At 41.7% G+C, this 23755-nt stretch overlaps 1 protein-coding gene across 2 annotated transcripts in view; it reads right to left on the bottom strand.

Annotated features, from left to right (window-relative positions):
- Window positions 1-4192: 4192 nt before the first annotated feature.
- ZFP64 (ZFP64 zinc finger protein) overlaps window positions 4193-23755 on the bottom strand; it is an 89034-nt gene continuing 69471 nt past the window's right edge. The window contains exons 7-8 of one of the 2 annotated variants that reach the window (XM_049869192.1): window positions 9459-9710; window positions 4193-6150 (exon numbers count right to left, since the gene is read on the bottom strand). In XM_049869192.1, the coding sequence (XP_049725149.1) occupies window positions 5441-6150; window positions 9459-9710 (962 nt within the window). In that variant the 3' untranslated portion in view covers window positions 4193-5440. The remainder of the gene's footprint in view (window positions 6151-9458; window positions 9711-23755) is intronic. The other variant, XM_049869191.1, reaches the window with a different exon arrangement.

The following is a 23755-nucleotide window of genomic DNA, read 5'->3' as shown; positions in this document are numbered from 1 at the left end:
TACAAGGGATCTCTTTGTATTATTTCTTACAACTGCACGTGAACCCTACAATTACCTCAGCTGTAGGTTGAGACTCTAACAAAACATTTACAAAAGCAGAGGGCAGGCTGGATTTAGCCTGGGGGCTATAGTTTGCTGACCCCTGGATTAGACTAGGGTCCCAGTTCTTTACTTCCCTGCACTATTTACCTGTGGATTAAACATCCACACCCTTTGCCATATAACTCTGCAGAGTCCTCCTACTGAAGAGGAAACATCTCATTGCCTCATTGACGTTGTGCTTGTTTTGGCCAATGGACGTGGCGCAAACAGAGGCTTTCAACAGGTCTGCTGGGATTCCTCTTGCACTCCTGCGGACCTGCCATGAGATGACTATGGTAGTCACTGACTCATGGAAGAGACTTGAACCTAGCCTGAAACCTGAGCTAAGCCCATTTAACCAGAAGCCCAAACCAGAGACACAACAGTCAACTGTAAGCAAGAAAAAGAAACTTGTAAGCCACTAGGTTTTGGAGAGTGGTTTGTTATACAACAGTATCTCAACAATAATGAACACACCATCTAACCCTCTTAGCCAGTGAGCACTAGGGTGTTGCTTTCCAGTTTGAGTGGCCCGTGTCAGGGTATACAGTTTGGTCACTCCACTGCAGTCTGCATTTTCTACATGAAGCGTTATTGATAGGCAAATAGTCTGACTAAACGTACATTAAAAAAAAAAAAAATACATGGGAGCATTTTAATAGTCAACCATACCCACTGAATACAAAAGTGAAAGAGGAGGAAGAGATGATGAAGGTCAGGGGATGTGTGTCCTGTTTGTCTTGGCCTCCACAAAAACAATTTTAGAGAACTTAAATAACTTGAAAGAACAAGAAGAGCACATTAGTCAGTTCATCTTTAGAGGGATGATTACAAGCGATGCGCTATAATCTGCAGAAACGCATCTCATGGTGACTTCGATGACCCTTGGGGCAGCCTAGTGTTGCATGCCCATCTCAGATGGGACACATGTATAGCTGGAAGAAGTACAGAAGGAAAAGTGGGGGGATGTCAGCCATAAGGAAAAGTGGGAGGATGTCAGTCACAAGGTGGGAGAAACAAGGATTGATGCTTCTTGGTGTGCAACAAAGAGTTTAGGGGACTAGAAGGAGCTCAAGGGTAGAGAGAAGGCCTTCAATGCCATGCCGAGGCACTTCCATGCAGGCGATGGGAAGTCATCACAAAGTAGTGTCTCCTTTGGCAGTAGGGACATCTCCTGGGATCACTGCCTGTATCTGATTGCTCTTCTCCCAGGAGCCTCATCTGTAAAGTGGAGTCCGCATCACCCATGTTGCAAAGTTGCTATGTGGAGTGGAGATGCTTGCCGGACTCAGAGCAACATCTGGCACTGGTAGCTACTGTAATTATTTTTGGCAGCTCATCCAACACAAATACAGTCACAATGACAAACTTTAAATCAAATCTTTTATAGGTACCCAAGACACTGCTAATGGTGACTGCCTCTTGAAAGGGAAAAGGAGAAACAGGGATGGGAGACAGACAGATCTTTCACTGTATATTCCTTGGGTGTTGCATTAAAATATTTCATGGTTAGAGTTTTTGGTGCCCTTCAATTTAGTGCCCAAAGTGAGTGCCTTGCTTGCCTCCCTGGAGTCCCAGCTCTAAACAGCACCTGGGGAGAATCAAAGAGGTGAATATAGGTAAAGTTCTTAATAGAACTCCGGGCTCATCACGAGTACTCAAGTGGTGATTAGTCATGACAGCAACATGAATTGAAGCTCAGCCTTTTTCTTTGAGGAAACAAAAAAGTCATGTGGGAGCAAGAAAGTTGAAGCAAAAGAGGGTGAAAGAGGGTATCACCTTGATTTCTGGACTCTTCACTGGGAACTGTATGTTGTTATTGGGTCCCGTTGATTCCAACTCCTAACAACCCCATGTAAGAGTAGAACTGCCCCATAAAGTTTCCTAGGCTAAAATCTTTATGGGAGCAGATTGCCAAGTTTTTCTCCTGCAGAGCCACTGGGTTGGTCTGAACTGCCAACCTTCCAGTTAGCAGCTGAGTGCTTAACCATTGCACTACCAGGGCTCCTTGGAGATTGTATAGTTGATCTGAATAAAGATATAGCAACAAGCTATGCAAAAGGGTCCAGATTTGCCGAGGACGCTTCCTAGGACCCAACTATGTGTTGCATGAAGCAGCACTTTGCTTCAAGTGGCCCCAGGAAATGTAGCATTCTTAATGCTTTTTCCCTGTCCTTAATCCATGACCTGTGGCTTACACTCAGTGGTCTAGCTCAGGGCTTAGCAAACTATGGCCCAAGTAGTAGCCCGTTTTTGTAAACAAAGTTTTATTGACACACAGCCAAGCCCAGTCATTTACATATTATCTATGACTGCTTTCCTTACCGTGGAAGAGTTGAATAATTTTGACAGAGTCTGTCTGGGGCCAATAAAGCCCAAAATATTTATGATCTGACCCTTTACAGAAAGTTTGTGGACCCCTGGTCCGGGTGTAGTCAAGCTGCAAACACAATCAATTTCCCTTTCTGGATCCATTTCGGTTTTGCAGACCACCATTCCCCACATTTGCAGCCCCTCAGCCACGAAGGCTGTTTCCCAGGTCCAGACTACTGTTCTCTGTACATTTTAAATCTCATCCTAGCAGGCTTAGCCAGTTCCCTCTCCTGCTTACTGAATCATTTAACCTCGTCCACTGCCACGTTTTAGTTTTCTTGCCAATAAAAAAGGAGTAAAACCACCTCATCCTCCTAGGAGTTCGATTCTTGGTTTCCCTTATAACCCACTTGTTTCCGAATCCTCTGATGCCAGTCTCAACGTTCTTTTTTGAAGTTTGTATATTTGTACAGTCCTAACTCAACCTCACTCACTTGAACTGAGTTCTCAGCTTTGTGCAAGTGTTATTTATGTCTCTCCCAGAAACGTCAGTCTCTCCTCACATGTTCTGCAAGTCACACTTACCCAGTCAGATAAAAACGCTCTACAGCCACCAGCTGCCCATCGAGTCGATTCTGATCCATGGCAACCTCATGTGTCAGAGTAGAACTGTGTTCCATAGTGTTTTCAATGGCTGGTTTTTTGGAAGTAGACTGCCAGGCCTTTCTTCTGAGGCACCACTGGGCGAACTTAAACCTCCAATCTTTTGGTTAGCAGCCGAGCATGTTAGCCTTTGCACCACCCAGGGACTCTTGCTCTATCACCAACCAAAACCAAACCCGTTGCCGTGAGTCAATTTCAACTCATAGTGACCCTATAGGACAGAGTAGAACGGCCCCATAGGGTTTCCAAGGAGCGGCTGGTGGATTTGAACTGCTGCCCTTTTGGCTAGCAGCCATAGTTCTTAACCACTGCACCACCAGAGCTCCTGCTCTACCTCAGGGTTTGGCAAATTATGGCCTGTGGGCCGAATCTGGCCTGCCACCTGCTTTTGTAAAGCTTTACTGGGATACATTTGTTCTTTTACTTATTGCCTATGGCTACTTTTGTGCTAAATCACAGAATTGAGGAGATGCTAAAGAGACTTGATGGCCCCACAAGGCCTAAAATATTTACTATCTGTCCCTTAACAGAAAGATTTTGCCGACCCCTACTGTACTCTGAATCCAAATTTACTAGGCAGTACTAAGGTGAATCTAAGCCCTTTAACTGAGGAGAATCAAACAGATGAATACAGATAAAGTCTTTAGTCCAGTGCCTCGTTCATCATTACTACTGAAGTGTTCACTAGTCATGATGGCACCATGAATTGAAGTCCATACAACTGTTAATGTCAATAACAAAACAGTGCCATTTTCTAGAAAGGTTGATTATCTTTCCTGTTTATCTGAAGAGTTAAAATTCCAGAAGTTCAAGGAATATTTATAAGTAGTTTTGATCTATTGGTTCCCACTATGGGTCAAAGACCCTTCTGTTTCTAGAACAGAAAATGTAGATAAGATTCATGACCAACAGCATCAAGGTAACAACAGTATCTGTACAATAGCACCGACATTCACCAGCCACTTTTCTGAACAGTCAAAAACAATAGTTCCAAAGGAAAGAAATGATTAATACCATCATAAAGTCTCTGCCATCATTTTAATCTTTTTTTCCCTTACAATAAAGAGATTCAACAGTGTATTATCACTGCCTGATATAAGGTTTAAATAAATGGAGTCGCATTTGTTCAAACAATTGTCATAACAAAATAAGCTATGTACCTCTTGCTATTTCATAAGGGAACTATCCCCACGCAAACAATCTATAAAAATTGGTTTTCACACCCCTTTTCCTAATTTATCGAAAACAACGGAATCTAATCTATTCGAAAGCATAGGTGTTTCGTTGGATAAGGGCACACAGGAATTTATATTTAACAAAGACCGTGTTTGCAAAAAGATGTCGGCATAGACCAAACAAAGCAGCATTGGATAAATTACATATCTACCAGGGTGCCATAGTTTCTAAGCTTGGGTCAGCTGAAACGTTCATTGATGTAAGGGCTGGGTTTTCACTTGTGCATTGGTTCAGCAAACATTAAGTGCTTCCTGTGGCAAAAACCACGCTGGTCTGTCCCACACATCACATATCCCAGAACTACGCTCAGGGCCCACTGGGCTCCTAGTCTTTCCTCTATGAGAAAATATGAATGAATTTTGAGTCTCACAATCACTGGCTGGTCTAGTGTTACCTTGATCTTTGGCGCCACCTACAGATTAAACTGCATTTCATTTCACCGTAGTACAAAATTGGATTTCCTCACTCCCACTGACAAAACCCATGTGCATTTATAATTCAGTTACTGAAGGTGGGCATGGAAGATGTCACACTATAACCAGTTTATGGAGGAATGTAAAAAAAAAAAAAAAGTGTCCCTCTTAGTTTGCCTTTTTATGGTAAAACAACAGATCAAGGAAACCACACAAACATGTACAAGGTGAAGACTCTTGAGGCTACCACCCAGGTTAGGTACTAGAATATTTGCAGCCATCTGGGACCCTCCACGTACCCGTTCCCATCTTAACTCTCTTCTACTACACGGGTCAGTTTTCTTTTTCTACGCCATCTAAATAGTTCAATAATTCCCTCAGAGAATTTTTTTTTTTTTTTTAAAGATTTAGGAATTCCAGGTCAGTTTTAAGGCTGGAATCCATCATGAAGAAGTTACTCCTACTGGACAGAGCAGCACCCCGTGGCTCCCACCTTTGAAAGACTGAGCCAACTGGCTTAGATCATTCTTGGAGGGAAGACGGCAACAAGGAGGAGTGTCTTTACCATGTCATTTGGTATCTGTCCTCACGCCAGGGTCACTTGAGCCATTAATTCTAGAAGCCTGAAAAGTAGACAACAGGCATTGTCGGGGCTTATGGCCAGTCTGGCTTGGAGGGTTGGGCAATAGCCTTTGTTTGGGATTCCTGACAGCTGACAACCCTCCTTGGTTGACCTAGAGGCCTTGGCTGGGCTCCAGGGGCGCCTCAAGCTGCCCAACAGAGACCAGGGTGCCAGGCTGGCTTGAGGCACTGCTCTCAGATGGGAAGGTGACCAACTCCGAGTTCTTATTCTCACTCTGGTCACTGTGCTGCTTCTTATGGCATCTCAGAGAGTCGTCCCTGACGAAGGAGGCGCCACAGGTGTCACAGCGGAAGGCCCTCTGGGTCACTATTTTGGCCACGTGTTGGGAGCTGCTCTCTCTGGGCCCGTCTTTGCCCGCTGGGGCCCGGTTCTCTATTCTGGCCTCATCCCGGTGCACCTTGTCAATGTGCTTGGCCAGGCTGCTGGGCCGCTTGGTGTCGAAGCTGCAGAAGTCGCACTTGAAGGGGCGGTCGGTGCAGTGGACCCTGCTGTGCACACGCAGGGCGGCCGCGCTGGAGCAGGAGTAGCTGCACTCGGGGCACTTCTCGGGGTGGTCAGCCTGGTGCAGCCGGCTGTGCTCCAGGAGGTCGGCCCGGTCCCGGCCCTGGAAGGCACAGTGCAGACACTTGAAGGTGTGCTTGATGCGGATGTGGGACTTGAGGTTTGCCTTCATGGTGCAGCGGACGTCGCAGAATTCGCACTTGAAAGGCTTCTCCCCCGAGTGCACGATCATGTGCCTTTTCAAGTCCGAGCTGATTTTGAACTTGGCGCTACAGAGCCAGCACTGGAAGGGGGTGTCCCCTAGCAATGGAAGGTGTGTTTCCATTAGAGCAGGCAGGCAAAACACAACTCCCCCCAAACATGCGTCAGAATACCTGGCTGCAATGAGACCGCTGGGTCTTTTGAATTCCTACTACCCTGCAGCCTCCTACAGATGACAACACGTACTGAGCTTTCCTGCAGGTGCCGGTCACTGTGCTAAGCACTTTATGCATATTAACCCCTGAATCCTCCCAAGAATCCCAAGAGTGGGCACTGTTGCCTCCACTTTACAGATAGGAATACTGAGGCTCAGAAGTCAAGTGACTTGACTCAGTCAAACAGCAGGGATTTGAATCCACCAAGCATCTTGGTATCTAAATCCACACTCTTAATGAGGACACTTTGTCAATGTCAATTCTAAGCTCTCATTTGGCTTGATGTCTCAAAATTGCACATGGAAGACGGGAGATTTAAGTTACATATAACTGTCCCAAAAGAAGCTGAGACTTAGGAGCTTGCTTGCCGTAGTGCTTAAGTTACATTTTATCAGGGAATTGGCTTGCCTTACTAGTTTCATCACTTAATAACTACAGAGTGAATTTTTTTCTATAAAATTAACACAGGAATATGGTAGTAGGAGACAGGGCTCAAATAATGAAAAGTCTCCTCACTAGCTTACAGACCCACTCCCAAGAGGCACTGCTAATGATTTTCAGTTCTTTCGGAAGTTACTTTAAACAACCATCAGTTGATGGTAAGCAAAGATGAGACACTTATTCTGTACCCCCGTACCTCCAACCCCCCCCAACTCCTCCCACAACCTCTTGGTTGTGATTTTTACTTTCTACCTTTACCTTTTAACCAAGCAAGGGCCTCACATCTGTTAATCCACTAGCTTGACAGGTTCTTTGAGGACGCCTCTTCTTTCCACTACTCCCCGCTTGTTGGAAAGAGCTTTATTTTTACCTCTCAGTTCAATAATATTTGCATTCTGCCTTGTGAATTCTCATGCTTTATCTAGTCATTTTCAATTTTCAACTTTAGAATCAAATTACAAGTAATTCACATCATGACTCTTGTCGCTGCTGTCATGTGCCGTCAAGTCGATTCTGACTCACAGTGACCCTATAGGTCAGAGTAGAACTGCCCGTAGGGTTGCCAAGGCTGTAACCTTTGTGGGAACAGATCACCAGGTATTCTCTCCCGCAGAGCAGCTTTTGGGTTTGAACTGCTGACCTTTTGGTTAACAACCAAGCACTTAACCATTGTACCACCAGGGCTCTTACATTATGACTGGGTATGTGATATTCACCAGAGCCAAATACTATTACCTCCTCTCTACAGGGTCATATCACACCTGGGTCATTTGACAGTGTCCCTTAGTATCAGGTCAAGCCAATTTATCTTACATGCTCATTTTGTGCCATATTTTAACTTGCTTCTTGATTGGATCATGCACTTCGTGAGGAAAAAGATTCTTCCCATAATCTCAAAGTCATCAGGTCTCTTGATTATATAAACGTCATATGGAATATCTTACAGATTTTCTGAATTTCTGATCTACTGAATTTCTTAAGTTTCCATACAGGTATCACCCTGATATTTCCTTTTATTGCAATCTCAGGTATGTAGTCATATATTAAATATCTCACACCAAATTTTGTTTTTTCCCCTCACTTAGTGAGAGTTTATCTTCCAGTAACCTCCACTGAACGATGGCTGGGAGTAATGTCGTTCAGTCCTTGCGTTTCTTTGTCTATTCTGCCCTCAGACTTGAGATAGTTTGGCTGGGTATAGGGTTCTAAGTTCAAACTCATTTGCCAGCTTTGAGGATGCTCTTCCACTGTCTCCTAGGAGCCAAATGACAGAGAAGTCTGCCTACGTAGGGATCTCCTCTGCTATTCCTTTCGTCCTGCTTGGCATCTCATGAGGCCTTTCACTCTGAGGACACATGGCTCCTTAGAATTGGGAAATTCTTATTTCTCATTTGAGTTCCTCATTTCTGTTTCCTTTTCTTTCTAGACCTAGTCAGAAACCAGATATCCAGCTTCTTATTCTTTCTCAGTTCTCTAACCTAAATTTTTTGCTCCAATCTCTGGGAAATTTCTTTAACTTCTCAGCAACCCTAGCTTAATCCAATACCTCTTTGTTCTCATTAACTTTCCATAGAATCCTATTTGGATACAACATTTCTGCCAGTGGGTGGATGCCAATTAGAATTTAAGAATAGTTGTCTATTATTCAAGTTACCTCCGGGGTTAGTTATTTACGAGATTTGGCCCATCTTATGCCACTCATTTCCCTCAAATGACTGGCAATACTTGGCTGACTATTTAGATTTAGGAAGAATGGGTTGTTGTCATGGGTTCACCTGCTAGTGGGTCTATGTTGGGCTGTTTTGCTGCTAGGCTTCTCCCTTGAGCTCTGCAGTCTTGCCAGTCTATATGGTGGTTCTAAGTCCAGAACTTTCAGGCCAGACAGACATTGGCTGGAAAGGTTGGCTCTCACGTCTGGCCTCCTTCCATTTGTCTGCTAGAACAGGTTTTTTTATTATTATTATTTATTTATTTTTACTCAATTTCAAATGTAAGCAGACTCCTATCTCCTTGCCATCTTTGACAAATCCATCAAAAATTCTCATCTGCTTACAAACCTTCAAGTCCTATTTTTATGTGCCATGATGGATCTATTTCTTTTGTATCTTTTTTTTTTAATTAAAAAAAATTTTTTTTAAACTATCATTTCAGTTGGGTCTCAGAAATGGAAGAAAAAATTATTTGCAAATTCTAACTTCTGGATCCCAAAGTTTATGCTATGCAATTACATTCTAACTGATTTTGCTGCATGTTTCTGAATTAAGTCATACAACCAGAGAATAGGTTAAATTATTGAAACACTTAGCTTATACATCAGACATTTATTCAAGATATGCCCTTTGCTTCTTGATTGCGGTATTGGGTACCCATCCTTAGCTGCATTCTACGTCCCATATCCATTGCCGTTGAGTCAATTCTGACTCATAGAGACCCTATAAGACAGAGTAGAACTGCCCCATAGGGTTTTAAAGCAGCAGCTGGTGGATTTGAACTATCGACCTCTTGGTTAGCAGCCATAGCTCTCAACCACTACACCACCAGGGCTCTGCATTCTACATACTCAAGTTATAAAACTCCGCTATCATACTTGCAGGTTTTACCGAAAGCTATTGTCCTGGCAATAGAAATGCCACGAACCTCACAATCATTGCAAAAATTCCAAATACTTTTACTTATACCACAAAGTTACTTGAGTTGCTTGGGTTTTAAAGTAAATGAAGGACAAGAACTTAGAAAGGGACAGGGACTTACCCGTGTGGGATCGGAGGTGGACGGTGAGCTGGCTGGAGTTGCGGCTGGCGTAGGGGCAGAGCTGGCACTTGTATGGCCGCTCGTCAGAATGTATCCGCAGGTGTTTCTTGAGGCTGCTGCTGTCCACGGCGGCATAGTCACAGAGGTGACACTTGTGGGGCTTCACACTGGTGTGGCACCGCATGTGCATGGTCAGGTTGTCCTTCCGGCTGAAGCATTTGTCACAGAACTCACACTTGTGGGGTTTGTCTCCTGGAAAGACACAAGGACTCAGAGTGAAGGGTTTCCATACTGAGACGGCAGCACAGAAAGCTGACCAAGATGGTAGCCTGGGCATATAGGTTTTCTTCCTCCTTCTGCCTACATGCCCAGAGACAGGAAGACACTGACGTGTCAGTCAGCACACTGGAAAGAAGAAGGGATGCCATTGATAGCTCAGAAATTTTGAACAATCCTTGAGGCAGACTAGATAAAAATCAGATTGATTGAAAAAGCTTCGTTTAGGAAAATGGGAATGGCTACAGAAGTATTCAAGATGAGAGGTGGCAGGTATAGGGATCTTGGGACAATTTTTCAGCTCACTGGTTGATGAACTATGTGGATAGTAGTCAGGTTTACTGCTTTCCTCACGTGTTATCTGTGAAGGAAAGGTATCTGCCCCCAGACTGTTAGCAAATCAAGGTGGTTAGGCCAGAGAAATGATGCTAGGGTCCCAGATGGCTAGAGATAACCCGACACAGAGCACCCCATGCCCAGAACACCTCCACCCAGCTGCGTGTGTAATCTGTCCCCTATAACCACTCCAGGTTGATCATGTCCAAATAAAAATGAATATATGCAATAACCAAATACTTGGGGAAAGCCAGAGCCATGAAGACAAACCCAACTCAAGACCTTGAGGAAAGTTATTAAAATAAACAGGAGGATTGAAATCAATCATTATAGAAATGAAAATTATGATTGTCCAATTAATAAGTCGAATGGCAGAAAAGGTGTTAAAAAATGATATAGAAGTGGTAGATAGAGCTAAAAAGTTTCCAAAAAGGCTGCATAAGAAGATAACAGGGCAAGTTTGGTACTAATAGCCTCTTAATATGCCCGTGGGGCCCTGGTGGTGCAGCTATAGCTGCTCACCAAAAGGTTGGCAATTAGAATCCACCAGCCACTCCTTGGAAATCCTATGGGGCAGTTCTACTCTGTCCTGTAGGGTCACTATGAGTCAGAATTGACTCGACAGCAATGTTTTTTTTTTTTTTTTTAATACACCCACGGAGCCCTGGTAGCACAGTGGTTAAACACTGGGCTGCTAACCAAAAGGTCGGCAGTTCAAATTCACCACCCACTCCTTGTAAACCCTATGGGGCAGTTTTACTCTGTCCTATAGGGTCAGCATGAGTTGGAATTGACTCAGTGGCAATAGGTTTGGTCTGGAATATACCCATGTCCTAATCCCCAGAATATGTGACCACGTTATAGTTGACATGGCAAATAGAAAGTAAGGCTTTAGATGGAATTAAGGTTGTTAATCAGCGGGCCTTGAGATAATAATCACAAGAATAATCACAAGCGTTCTTATAAGCGGAAGAGAGAATCAGGAGAAGAGAGGGTTGCATAGGAATGACTCAGCCTGATGTTGCTGGCTTTGAAGATGGTGGGAGAACAGGGCCATGAGCCAAGGAATGCAGGCGGCCTTAGAAACTCGATAAGGCAAGGAAACGGGTTTTCCCCTAAATAGATTCTCCCCTAGAGCCTCCAGAAAGGAATACAATCCCGCTGACATCTTGACTTGCTCAGTGAGACTCATTTTATACTTCTGATTTCCAGAATTGTAAGATAATAAATTTATATTATAAATATAAATGTATATACATTTGAATGAATTGTAAGGTAATTTTTATACCAAGCTTGTGGTCATTTGCTACAGCAGCGGCAGGAAAACTAATACAGGCAGTATGAGACAGACTAAGACACGAAAGCTCGTTCTAGATGTCTCAGGATGAAACAGAGAAGATAACTATTTCCCAACACAGAAGACAGACGTGAACCTAAAGACGGCTTATCTAGAGGCAGGGTGGTACAACTTTCAAAACACTAAGAGCAGCAAGATCTTAAAGCGTCCAGGAAGAAAAGGCCCCTCTAAAATGCTCAGATTAGGCCAAAGCTCCTCAAACAGCACTAAATACTAGCAAAATAAAAACGGTATCTTCAAACCTCTACAGAAATTATTATAATGAAATCCTATACTTGAACTAGCATTAAGTGGAAAGAGAAAATAAAGCCAGTTTGACAGGTGACTCAGGGTATCATATTTGAATCATGAAAAAGGGCAAGAATGCCTTTATCTGGTGGGTTTCGGACAGAGGCTGTTCCACCAGTTGGGTCCCGGAAACCAGGCTACAAGAGCAGAGCCGTACTGACTCCTGGTGGAAACTGGTATGAGCAAAGCAGTCTTCGGTGGCCTTGAGATTGAGATTGTTATCACACACTCCAAAAAGAAGCCAAAAGCAGAAAGATTATCATAAGCAAGTTCTATGTTTGGTTAACTGTTTAAACAGAGAGAAGACAGAAAATGACTCAACTCACTTTGTAATAGATTTATAACAGATTAACTCTGATATAAATGCCAAATAAAGAAATACAAAATAGGATAATAGGAACCTTATAAGTCAATCTTTCATAATGTTAAATAAATATCATAGGACCATTAAAACAAAACAACAAACGGCTACCATTACGGAACATTTTGATCAAAGATTCTATAGAAGAATCCTGATCAAGAAGAGGAAAATGTAGAACAGAATTGTAAATTCTCATGGAATCCAGACTTTCTGGAGCCATTGAGGCTGAATAAGCCCCCAAAACTATCACCCTGAGATAATCTTTAAACCTTAAATCAAAAATATTCCCTAAAGGCCTCTTTAAACCAAACAACAGTTTAACTTAACTAATAAAAAAATGTTTTTCTTGAGCATTGTACATCGTACTCACTTAAAGCGTACCGTATTTTTACACAAATAACGCGTGTCTTCTAAGTTTGCTAACCAAGCCCTCCCCTGGCAAGGTATGCAATATGTTAAAAAAAAAAAAAAAAATTGGCACAGCAACACTTAGGAAAATACCTTAAGGGAGGGTGGGTGCAGTCGGCAAAAAACGTAGAAGGTGTGTATTATTTGCATAAAAATGCGATGTTTATGTGGGATCAAATTGGCAATAGCAACTCAAAAGATTAGATAGGAAACTTAGGGGGCTGTGAGTTAATGTTAATGGGGAAGGAACAGCTTGGAAAAGGAGGGCGAGAATGGCTGCACAACTTGAAGAATATAATCAATCTCACCGAACTGTACATGTAGAAATTGTTGAACTGGTGTATGTTCCGCTGCATACATTCTCAACAAAAAATAAATAAAATTATATACATATAAAACAAAAGCAAAATTGAACCATCATTCCTGATTCAAAAAACCAAAACACCCACCTTAGCAGGCTAAGAATAAGAAGCTTCTTTAACGTGATAAAGGCTTTCCACGAGACTCCTAAGGCATCTAACCTGAGGAGGTGTTGTAAAATCAAAACATTCTTCTTAAAGTAAGGACTAGATATGGTTTATATTTTCACAGCTCCTCTTCAACTTTGTATTGGAGGGCCCAGGCCAAGGGACTTAAAAGCAAACATAAAGATGGAGGAAAAAAATTGTCATTGTTTGCTTATGATAATCCTGGACAATCCAAAAGGATCAATTTAAACGATTAGAATCAAAATGAGAGGACAACCAGGAGCCTGGAGATATTAACACCCCAAACTTATTTTAATATAGCTTTGCTACCTATTAGCACTCTATACAGGGTCTGTCTCCCCTGTACCCATATCTCCAATCCTAGACTCCCTAAAGATAACAGGATTTCCTGAATGGGTAGTGTGGAGGGAGGGCATGGTGATGGTTACATTAAATGCCAGGCGATATGTGGTACTCTGTGATTCACTTTTTTTAAATATGGTGCTTCTTAGCCAGCCTGATGAGGAAGATAGAGTATTTGTGTTTAATTTGCATTTCACTGCTTACGGGCTTTTCATATGAATGTCAGCCTTTATATTTCTTAGGTGAATGGCTTGTTCATACCCTTTTTCACCGAGGGTGGCTGTCTTTGATCTGTGGGAGTGCTTTGTGTGGTCTGAATACTAACTCCATCCCTACAGTACACATTTCTTCTTGTGGGTCATCTGCCTGAACTTCTCTGTTTAATGGTGTCTTGTTATTTGTAAGTTTTAACTTCGATTTAGTCATATTTAATCCACCCTGTTTGTGATCTCTGCCTTTTATTTGCCTGTATGCCTATACTATATCCACCCTCCTACCTTTCCTGACTGGGTTACAGACTGTCACAATTAACTAATTTATTACATTTGGAATTTGTGAACGGTGAGGTAAAGAACTATAACCTCTACCCCCCAAAACTGTCAACTGTCCCAGCACCATGAGTTCACCCATCCTTCCATCGACTTGAAATGCTACTTTTATTAGGTATCGAATTTGCACGTGTACCCAGGTCTGTTTCTATTCTCTAAAATCCAAACTCGTTGCCATCGAGTCAGTTCGGACTCATAGTGACCCTACAGGACAGAGAACTGCCCCATAGGGTTTCCAAGGAGTGGCTGGTGGATTCGAACAGCTGACCTTTTGGTTGGCAGCCAAACTCTTAACCACTACACCACCAGGGATTCTCCTATATGCTATTCTGGCCCTATTTGTCTATTCTAGTTACAGTAGCTTTATAGAATCTTCATTTCTGAAAAGGCAAAAATTTGATTGCCCAAGACCTTTTGACTACTTTCGTGCTTTCTCTCTTCCAGATGAATCTTATTATCCAAAAAGCAGCTGGGATAGCGACAGGGCAGTGCAGATGGCAAAAGGAACTCATTCTGTCACTGCGGACTTCCAAACATTATAATTTATTCATCTTTTACTGGAATGATAAAAACACTGACAACAGGAGCAACATATATACTCCACTTAGAAACTAGGAGAAAAAGAATTCAAGCTGCTCTTAAACCCTCTATCCAGAAATAATTACTGTTAATGTTATGATGTTTCTATTATTTTTTAAGATTTTCCGTGGGGAAAGATTAATAGGACCCTTCTGTTTTCCACTGGCTAAAAGACTTGGACAACTAGAGCAGCTGAATACCCTAAGCATCTGCTAGGGAAGTAAGTATTTCTATCTTATCTTTCCTCCCTCGCCCCCTATGCTAAGCCCTTTCCATTATGTATTTGAAAACGATTTAGCTTTTTTCTTCCAGGACAAACTAGGATTTAAGTCACCCCCCACTCCCCCAAAAAGCAAAAACAAAAAAACCCAACATAACTTCAGAATAACGGTATTAAAAATAAGATCAGGTCCAAGTTCTCAGCCTGGTTTCCCAAGACCTCTCCAATGTGATCACAACCTGGCTTTCTAATTCACAAATGAGCCCTTATCAAGCTGCATTCTAGGCACCCAGCTGCTTTTGCTGGTCTCCACCTGTGTCCTGTTCTTAGCCATGTCTGTATTTGCCTATCCAGGGCCCGATTAAGACACGTGAGGGCCCTAAACACTGTATCTGTGACGTTCCCTGCCACCCACGCATTTGAAAAGGATACGTGAGTTACATATACGGGTGTGTCTTAGCTATCCACACTGTAACTTTTTAAATGGGACTATAATATTAGCAATTGAATGCAAAAGCAGCGTATGCCACCTTAGCGGAATGAGATGAATCAGATTATAAAATTTGTAGTGGATGTGGGATACTAAGGTTTTTACTATATACCACACATTCTACAAAAAGAACATTCCACGTATTCTACAACAAAGAAATTGAGTCAGTGAACTCAGTTGTTCCAACAATCAATGTAAAAGTCTGTTGATCTCCCACGAGGAAACACTGACTTTCACTAATTTTGCTTTAAATGACTCATACTTCAATTTTGATGCTTGTTTCGTAATAAATGCCATAACTATAAATGAACAAACGAAAAGATGTCATAAAGAAAAATTTAATAAAATACAATAAAATACTGTATTTTGGGATAGGCCTTTCACATCTAACATGTTATAATTAAAAACATTTTTCATTTCCTCTTACAAATTCAATGATTTTGCCACAATTCAGCTGTCCAACAATGTTTACTTTCAAACGTAAGAATAATGAATGAATCGAGTCTTTCTTGAATCATTGTTGTATGCTCAGGGTTTTTGAGTCTCCTTAGGAACAAAAATGAGTGTTCTGTTGTGCAGTTTGTGATCATTAAAGTTAGGAATATGCATAAAGCAATTTCAATATTGGGAAATACACACTGCATTCAATCTATTACGGAATCATACCTGCCTACATGAGTAAAACTGCCTTTCCTGAGTCTGTAAACTTAGTTCGCACGTAAAGATGAAATTGAAGCAACTTCTCCGTAAAGGCTTGTATTTGTCATTGGGATAAGCCTACGCTAACTTCTTGGATGTCTTCACACATTCTTCACCAGGTATATCCGCATTGTTTAAGACGGAAAACCTATGTGAAAGAACTTCATACACTTTTCGCCCTTCTTTTCATGTAAGATTCAAGTGTGTCAATGATGGTGTCGTATGTTGGTTACGAAAAATTGATCTCTGGCACTCAATACTTCTGAAACACTTCCATCATTTCCTTGGACCTTTCTAATGCATCTGTGATGGTGAACTGCTTCATCATCAGTATTTGGTAGTATTTTTGTTGTATCTTCAAAATTTTCTCTTATATTATGTAAATACCATGTTAATGATTGGTAGAAACCTGCGCATGTCTTTAAATTTACTGCTGAATCTTGGGCAGCTTGACTTATCCAATGAAAATGCTACAATACATTATTCCACATAAAAAACATAAACGTGTCCTCTAGCGTCTGCATTTTGTTGGCGATGTTTTTAGGTTCTTTTGGTATCTTTTTGTGGCGGATTTCCAGCAATATTTTCTAAGGCATCTAGGATCTGAGTGTATGATTCCAGGGCTGCACTCGTTGCTACAACATGCGCTTCCCAATGTGTTTTAGAAAGACATTTTAACACCCGATAGGCAGCAAAAAAACATGTAGAGTAACTGAACGGTAGGAAAAAAAAAAAAAAAAAATCAACTGCTTCCGAACAACAATCTGTTGTGCTGCATCCAAGGAGATTAAGTGAATGTGCAGCACATGGTATGAAAATGGCGTAATTATTACGTTCTAAAATTTTCTGCTGCTTGCCTTTATAATGCCCCAACATATTGGCAGCATTGTCACAGGACTGGCCTCTGCACGTAGAAAAATCAATTTTGCAAACTTCACATAAATAGTGAAGTGCTTGATTTGTAATTTCTTCACGATATGACATTTTAAGCTAGTAAATGTGATAAATCGCTCTGCAGGTTTTCCACCTGTGGAAGATATGGATCTTAAAACAATACTTAGCCGGCCTGTAGGAGAAAGATCAGGAGTGGAATCTACAAACTGAAATATCGAGCTATAACTTATCTCACTGAAAATAGTTGACCAAACTTTATCACTTACTAAGTTTATTCATTCTTCACACATTGTTTTAGACATGTATGATGGGTTGCCCTTTGTGTTACCATATTTTAAGATGTGACCTGCTAAAAATGATCAAACTGAGCAACAAGTTCAAGTAAACCTCCAAATTTCCATTTTGTGGGTACCCAAACACTTCATTTCTTCCTTGAAAAGATAGGCTTATAAATGGCTTTCCAATACTGATACATTAATTTGTGTTTCCAGTTTATGAGTTAAACCAAAACCATGTCTTTGGTTTAAATATGACAACATACAATCTCTGGACTGGTTTTCATGTTTATCATATTCGAGTTGAGCCAATGGCTAAATTCACCCATAGCAAATTGAGAATTAAATGATGTAGGACCAAATAGTTTGCAGATGACACAATATATAGAGCTGACTGATGGGGAATACAGTAACCACTCCCTCTTATAATTTTCATCATTAGGTTTGTACCCTAGAAATATATTCTGGCTACAGAACCTTGTCTACCATCCAGAAATTTTCGACACAAATTTTCAAGTGGTCCACTGCGATAATGACAATCACATGGCCCTCTTTCAATCCAATAATTTACATCATTTAGAAGAAAAATTATCCCACAAAACAGGATATGTATTTCTGTTATTTATGGGATCTGCAGATGTGACAATTTCAAATTCTAAAATAGGGAAATGGAAAAAACATTTACACACTTTTTTTTTTTTTAATTTAAATACTCATTTATTTCCTCTAGAAACTGTTCAATTTCCCTACAGGGAAATACTCTGATAAAATACGTTCTGATAAACGCCCTTTGTTGCTGTTTTGGAAGACGAATGTAGAAACTCGTTGTTGTAAACAGAAACATTTTGTACAACACTGAGTTCTGCATCCCCTCAACGTGCCTAATGCTTTGTTTATTAGCATACACAGAGTAATACCGAGCACTGTGTCCCACACCGACAGACAGTAAGCTCATTTGATACCTAAATTAAAACTTTCTGTGTCAGAGAAATATTAACATTTCCAGTATTTTTTGGACATTTGCTATGTTAATACTCTATTAAACATACACCAGATTGCGTCCATGTGTAAGCCAAACATACTTTAAAGTTACAAATACTGTTTACAAAACTTAGGACATAACTCTGTACAGAAACACTACCCTTTAAAAGTAACCTGACTGAATTCATCGCAGTGGTCGACTTATTGGAGTTCCCTTGCTTTTGTGCGTCATCTGGGGCTAGAGTTCCCAGTGGTTGTTTACTAGGACGTGCGTTAAGGGCGTACCTTCGCGTTCATATCGTGGCAAAGAGCACTGCTGGTCCCCTTGGATGGAGCTGCTGGATCAACAGACAGACATGTACAGGCAGTTCTCTCAGAACAGATCAGAGGCCTGTTGTCTATTAATATAATCCGTCCTTGCCCAGTGACCATTCATGTTGGATACAGTTGCACATTGGCTACATGTAGCAAAAGTTAGACTTAACAGCCCACCCCCATCTCTTGTTTATTAGAAAGAAATAATGTATTCACAAGAGACTCGCTGAGATAAGGAGTTTCAATTACATGGGAGGGGACCATAGGAGACAGATGTCAATGAAGGTGTTGAAGTGGTAGGAGCCTTATAGCTTAAACAACCTTCTGTTCGGGGCCCTTGTGACCCTGTGGGAACTTTATTTCTGGCCAGTACGTTCTCATGCACTGGAGCTGGTTATCAATTTCACGTAGTGCAACGCCAGTTCCCTTCCACTGCAGTTCTTACTTTTTCTTGTGTCCTCTCTTCTTAGCATCTCTGGGTCTTTGCTTTGGACAACTGGTGCCCCTGTTTTGTTGATGCCCTAAGCACGTGCTTACCTTGCATATTGGGTAATCCGTCCTTGCGCCTGTCAATTTTACCTGCAAATTCCTGAGGGTCCCCAAGATTCTTATGATTGAGTCCATGGTCAAAACTATTTTTATAATACTAAACGTGATTTGCCTTTTTCATTGTTTACATTTGCGCTAATGATATAGGAGCAATGGTGGGTAGAATTGCTGGTGTCATGAGGTCACCATGAGTCAGGACTGACTCAACAACTGGCTGGTTAGCATGATTCAAGGTAGTGGTACCCACTATACCAGCATTCATGGAATTCCTCACCACCATGCTTTCCCATTTAAAAAAAATGCCAGTCAACAACAATAAAAATACTTTAAAACAAAAAAAGCAAAATGAAAAATTCTCAACCAGCATTTAATTTCAAATCCTGAAAGAAGCAAACTTCACCAACATGCCATTGAGTTTATAGCTGAGCAACGTACTAACCTCTATCATCGTACAGTGGACAGAACACTTTTTAAATGGTAGTTTATTCTGGCAAGATACATGAAGTTAGCATGGGTCAACAGTTAAGGGTGGACTCTAACATCCTGTATCTTTCTACTTCTATTCGATCTAGAACTAAAAACCTACTGCTGTTGAGTTGATTCTGACCCATAGCAACCCATTACAGAGGGACAGAACCACCTCATTGGGTTTCCAAGCCTGTAATCTCTACAGAAGCAGACTGCCACATCTTTCTCCCCTGGCGCTGCTGGCAGGTTCGAACTGCTGACTTTTTGCTTAGCAGCCAAGCACTTAACCACTGTACTACCAGGGCTTCTTCAATCTATAGGTATATTTATAATTTAAGAATTGCTTTTCAGCTACTTGAACAGGATAAAGGCTTTCTATGAGAATCCTAGGGCATCTAATCTTATAAGAGGTTGTAAAACCAAAGCATTCTCCTTAAAGTAAGGAATGGGTATGGATGGTTATTTTCATAGCTACTTTTCGCGTCTGCACTGGAGGGCCACAGCCAATTACAGCAAGCTCTGGCTTTGGACTATTTGAAAGATAGGTACATTTCATAACATTTTTTGTACATTTTAAACAAACTAGGCTAACAACATTTGCCTCGTAAAACTTCTCAGAAAGATTGTTTTTATATATTTATTATATATTATGAGTTACTGTATATACTGCTAGTTTCATTTAGGAATATCCTTGATGAAGCAGTAAAAACTATTAATCTTATCAAATCTCTACCCTAAGTCTTTCGTATTCTGGGTGACGAGATGGGAAGTGTACACAGGAGCTTCTGTTGTACACCAAGTCGACGGCTGGCCTGTGTGATGGTTTGCACTGCACATTGAACTAGGCCGTTTTTTCCATGGAGCGCCATTTTGACTTGAATGGCAGACAAATTTGGTAGTCATTTTCTTAAAAATGAACCAAGTCAGGCTGTCATTTCAAGGAAAATTACTGATAATATTTGTTGTTAAGGATCACATTTGAGTTCTCAAGTGAAATCTAGGGTTTTGGAAAACTTATCCACTGCTCAGGTTTCCAGCTTCCAAATACCAAGATTTTTCTGACGAGATCAGTGATGTTAACAAAAATTATTTGTTGTTCCTGTGGTATAATGAAATGGGACAACATTTGGAAGAATTACATAAGCTACAAAACCGGTGGAAACCCTGGTGGCGTAACAGTTAAGTGCTACAGCTGCTAACCAAAGGGCTGGTAGTTCAAATCCGCCAGGCTCTCCTTGGAAACTCTATGGGGCAGTTCTACTCTGTTCTCTAGGGTCGCTATGAGTCGGAATCGACTCGACGGCACTGGGTTTGGTTTTTGGTTTAGAGAACCGGTACTTTTCAAAAGACCGGTGTAGGCTATGATAAAATCAAGTATGGGTAAGGCTCATTCAAAATGCAAAACCAGCGGCGGATTTTAGTGTAATACAACAAGTTGAAAAATACCTTGCAGATTCTACACTGCAACTAACCTTTAAAACAATCACCATTTGTTGCAGTTTTATATAGTATCAAAGAAGAATATCAACAATTATCTGAAAAGGCTATCAAAATATCCCTCCATTTCCAATTAGGTATTTGAGTCCAAGGAGCCCTAGTGGCACAACGGTTAAGTGCTCAGCTGCTAACTGAAAGGTTGGCAGTTCAAACCCAACGGGGACCCCATGGAAGAAAAGACCTCACAATCCGCTCCCATAAAGACTGTGGCCCAGGAAACCCTATGGGGCAGTTATGTCACATGGGGTTGCTATGAGTTGAAAATTGACTCAACGGCACCTAACATCATCCAAGTCCAGATTTTTTTCATATACTTCCAATCAAAATAACACATTGCAACAAATTACCTACAGAAACAGATGTGAGAATCTAGCTGACTACTAAGCCAGACTTAGAAGATTTGTAAAAGTATAAACAGTACCACTTTTCTTACTAAATTGTTCCTGTTTTGTTTTAGAATTGGTTATTTTCTCATAAAAATTTTATTTTAATATATAATAGATTTACTAGTGTTTTTAAGTGAATAAATATTTTACCACTTGTTTTAATTTTTCCAGGTAAATATTTTTATGGAAACCTTGTTGGCGTACTGGTTAAGAGTTTGGCTGCTAACCAAAAGGTCGGCAGTTTGAATCTGCCAGGCTCCCCTTGGAAGCCCTATGGGGCAGTTCTACTATGTCCTGTGGGGTCGCTATAAGTTGGAACCAATTCGACGGCAATGGGTTCGGTTTTGTTTTGTTTTTTTTTTTTTTAATGAGAGTATAGCATTGATAGCACTTTCTAAGGCATGTGCAGATGCCATAAATGTTGTGTTTAAGGCTGTCATTATTTTTGAAAATTTGTCTTTCTTCTTTTTTTAAAGTCAGTTTTAATTTTAATGAAGTAACTATAGACAGAACCCATACAAACACAAACTCTTTGGGGGGCGGTCTTCAGTTTTTAAATGTACAATGGTTCTTAGAGCAAAACGTTTGAGAGCCATCGTTCTACCAGCTAGGCAAAGGTCCAGCTCAAGCTTTAGTTAGTTACCAAAGTACACATTACCATTCCTGCCTCCCACCTCCAGTGGTGCCAGAAACACTGCCCCTCTGTCAGTTCTCCCTCTTTTCCATGGTGGTACCAGTTCCCGTTGTGTTGATTCGGACTCATGGTAACCCCATGTGTGTCAGAGTAGAACTGTGCTCTTTGGGGTTTTCAACGGGTCATTTTCTGGAAGTAGACAGCTAGGCCTTTCTTCCAAGGTACCCCTGGGTGAACTTGAACCTCCAATCTTCAGTTAGCAGCCAAGTGCATCAGCAATACCACCCAGGACTCCTTCACAGTAACAGAACTTTCTATTTGTAAGTGGCTGGGCACATGGACGATCAAGGTTTCATTTCCCTGCCTCCCTCACAGCTGGGAGTGGCCATGTGTCTGGCCAACTGGACATGAGCCCAAGTGATAGATGCCTTCTAGGAAGGGTGCCTGCCCTCGTTTCCCCGCCTGTAGTGCAGCCATAGTGGTGGTAAGCCATCTCGGACCTTGCCTGTAAGAGCTATATTCCTGGATGGCAAAGAAACAAAAACAAAAGAGCCTGGGTTGTAGGAACCCTGGGAGTAGCCACCATTGTAGCCTGACCCACGTACACCTGTACCGTCACATGGCAGAAAAACTTTGGCTTTAGGTCCCCATTCGTTGTGTCTCACTATTCTACTAGTCACAAGGGATGCCACTTTTGGGGTTGTATCCTCCTTAGGGAGGAATGTTTGTGAGCTCCCCAGACCCTCTTCTATTTTCCACTGGCTAAGAGATTCCAAGAACTATAGCAGCTGCTTTGGACCCAGAGACGTATCCTAAGTATCCAAGAGTAGTAACAAGTCAAAGTTTACACCTACAAGATGAGTGATTGTCTGCCCCACATTTGCACTATTCATGTCCATCTGCTTCCCTGACTCAGTGAGCCCCACCAAGGGCAGGGCCTTGCCTTACACTTTTCTGTATTCCCCAACATGCTCTATGATACCTCAACAAGCCATCATTAACCCAGCCTCTGCCTATCTCTCTAGGTCAACCTTGGCACTATTGACATTTCAGGCCAGATAACTGTTTGTCATGGGGGGCTGCCCTGTACTCTGTAGGATTTTGGCAGCATCCCTGTCCTCTACCCACTGCAGCCTAATACAACACCCACCCCTGAGAACCACTCTTGGGTTATCCTCAGGACAAAGCCACCCACTTTGCTGCCTAAACCAGCCATTTGGTGGTGCCTCCCCATCGTTTCTCAAATGGCTCTTGCAATCTTCAGGTTCCCACCAGTGTTGTCATCTGGGCAGGCTCATTTTTCACGGTGAGAACCGAACATTTCCTTCACTCAGAGGTCTTTCATGAGCCACCCACCCCAGGTAAAACTGACCCTTCATTTCCATATTTCTAGAGCACAATGTCTACTTCTGGCAGAGCCTGTTAACAGTCCAGAAGGATCTGTCCTCTTCTCCTTAATGACAGAGCTCCATAGTTTTAGCAGAACATGTGGCTTCCCTTTCTAAAACCATTTCCTAGTCCCCATTGATGCTGGGCCTGGCAGGTGACAAAGTGTTCCTCACATTCCCCTAGACACAGAGGATGCTACTTCTGGGTCATGGCCTCAGGGAGGGATGTTTGTGAGCTCCCAGGCCACCCTTCTACTTTCCACTGGCTGAGAGACTCAGGGAACTAAAGCAGCTGCCTCAGACTCCAAGATGAAATCTGACAGTAAGGATGGCAGAGCCTTCTACCAGCTGTGGACGGCTTGCTTCTGAAATGCTACCTGAGAGAAAAAGACTTCATTATCTTGTTTAAACCACTTCTTTTGATTTCCATAGAGCAAGCAAACCAATATGCTAACTCATCCAATCTAGTATAGAGTCATACTATAGGCCAGGAGTTGGCAAAGTTTCTTGTAAAAACC

This window comes from Elephas maximus, chromosome 25 (genome assembly GCF_024166365.1).
Source record: "Elephas maximus indicus isolate mEleMax1 chromosome 25, mEleMax1 primary haplotype, whole genome shotgun sequence".
Taxonomy (NCBI): Eukaryota; Metazoa; Chordata; class Mammalia; order Proboscidea; family Elephantidae; genus Elephas; species Elephas maximus.
The sequence above is the reverse complement of the archived record's forward strand: the minus strand, read 5'-3'. Positions and strand labels throughout refer to the sequence as shown.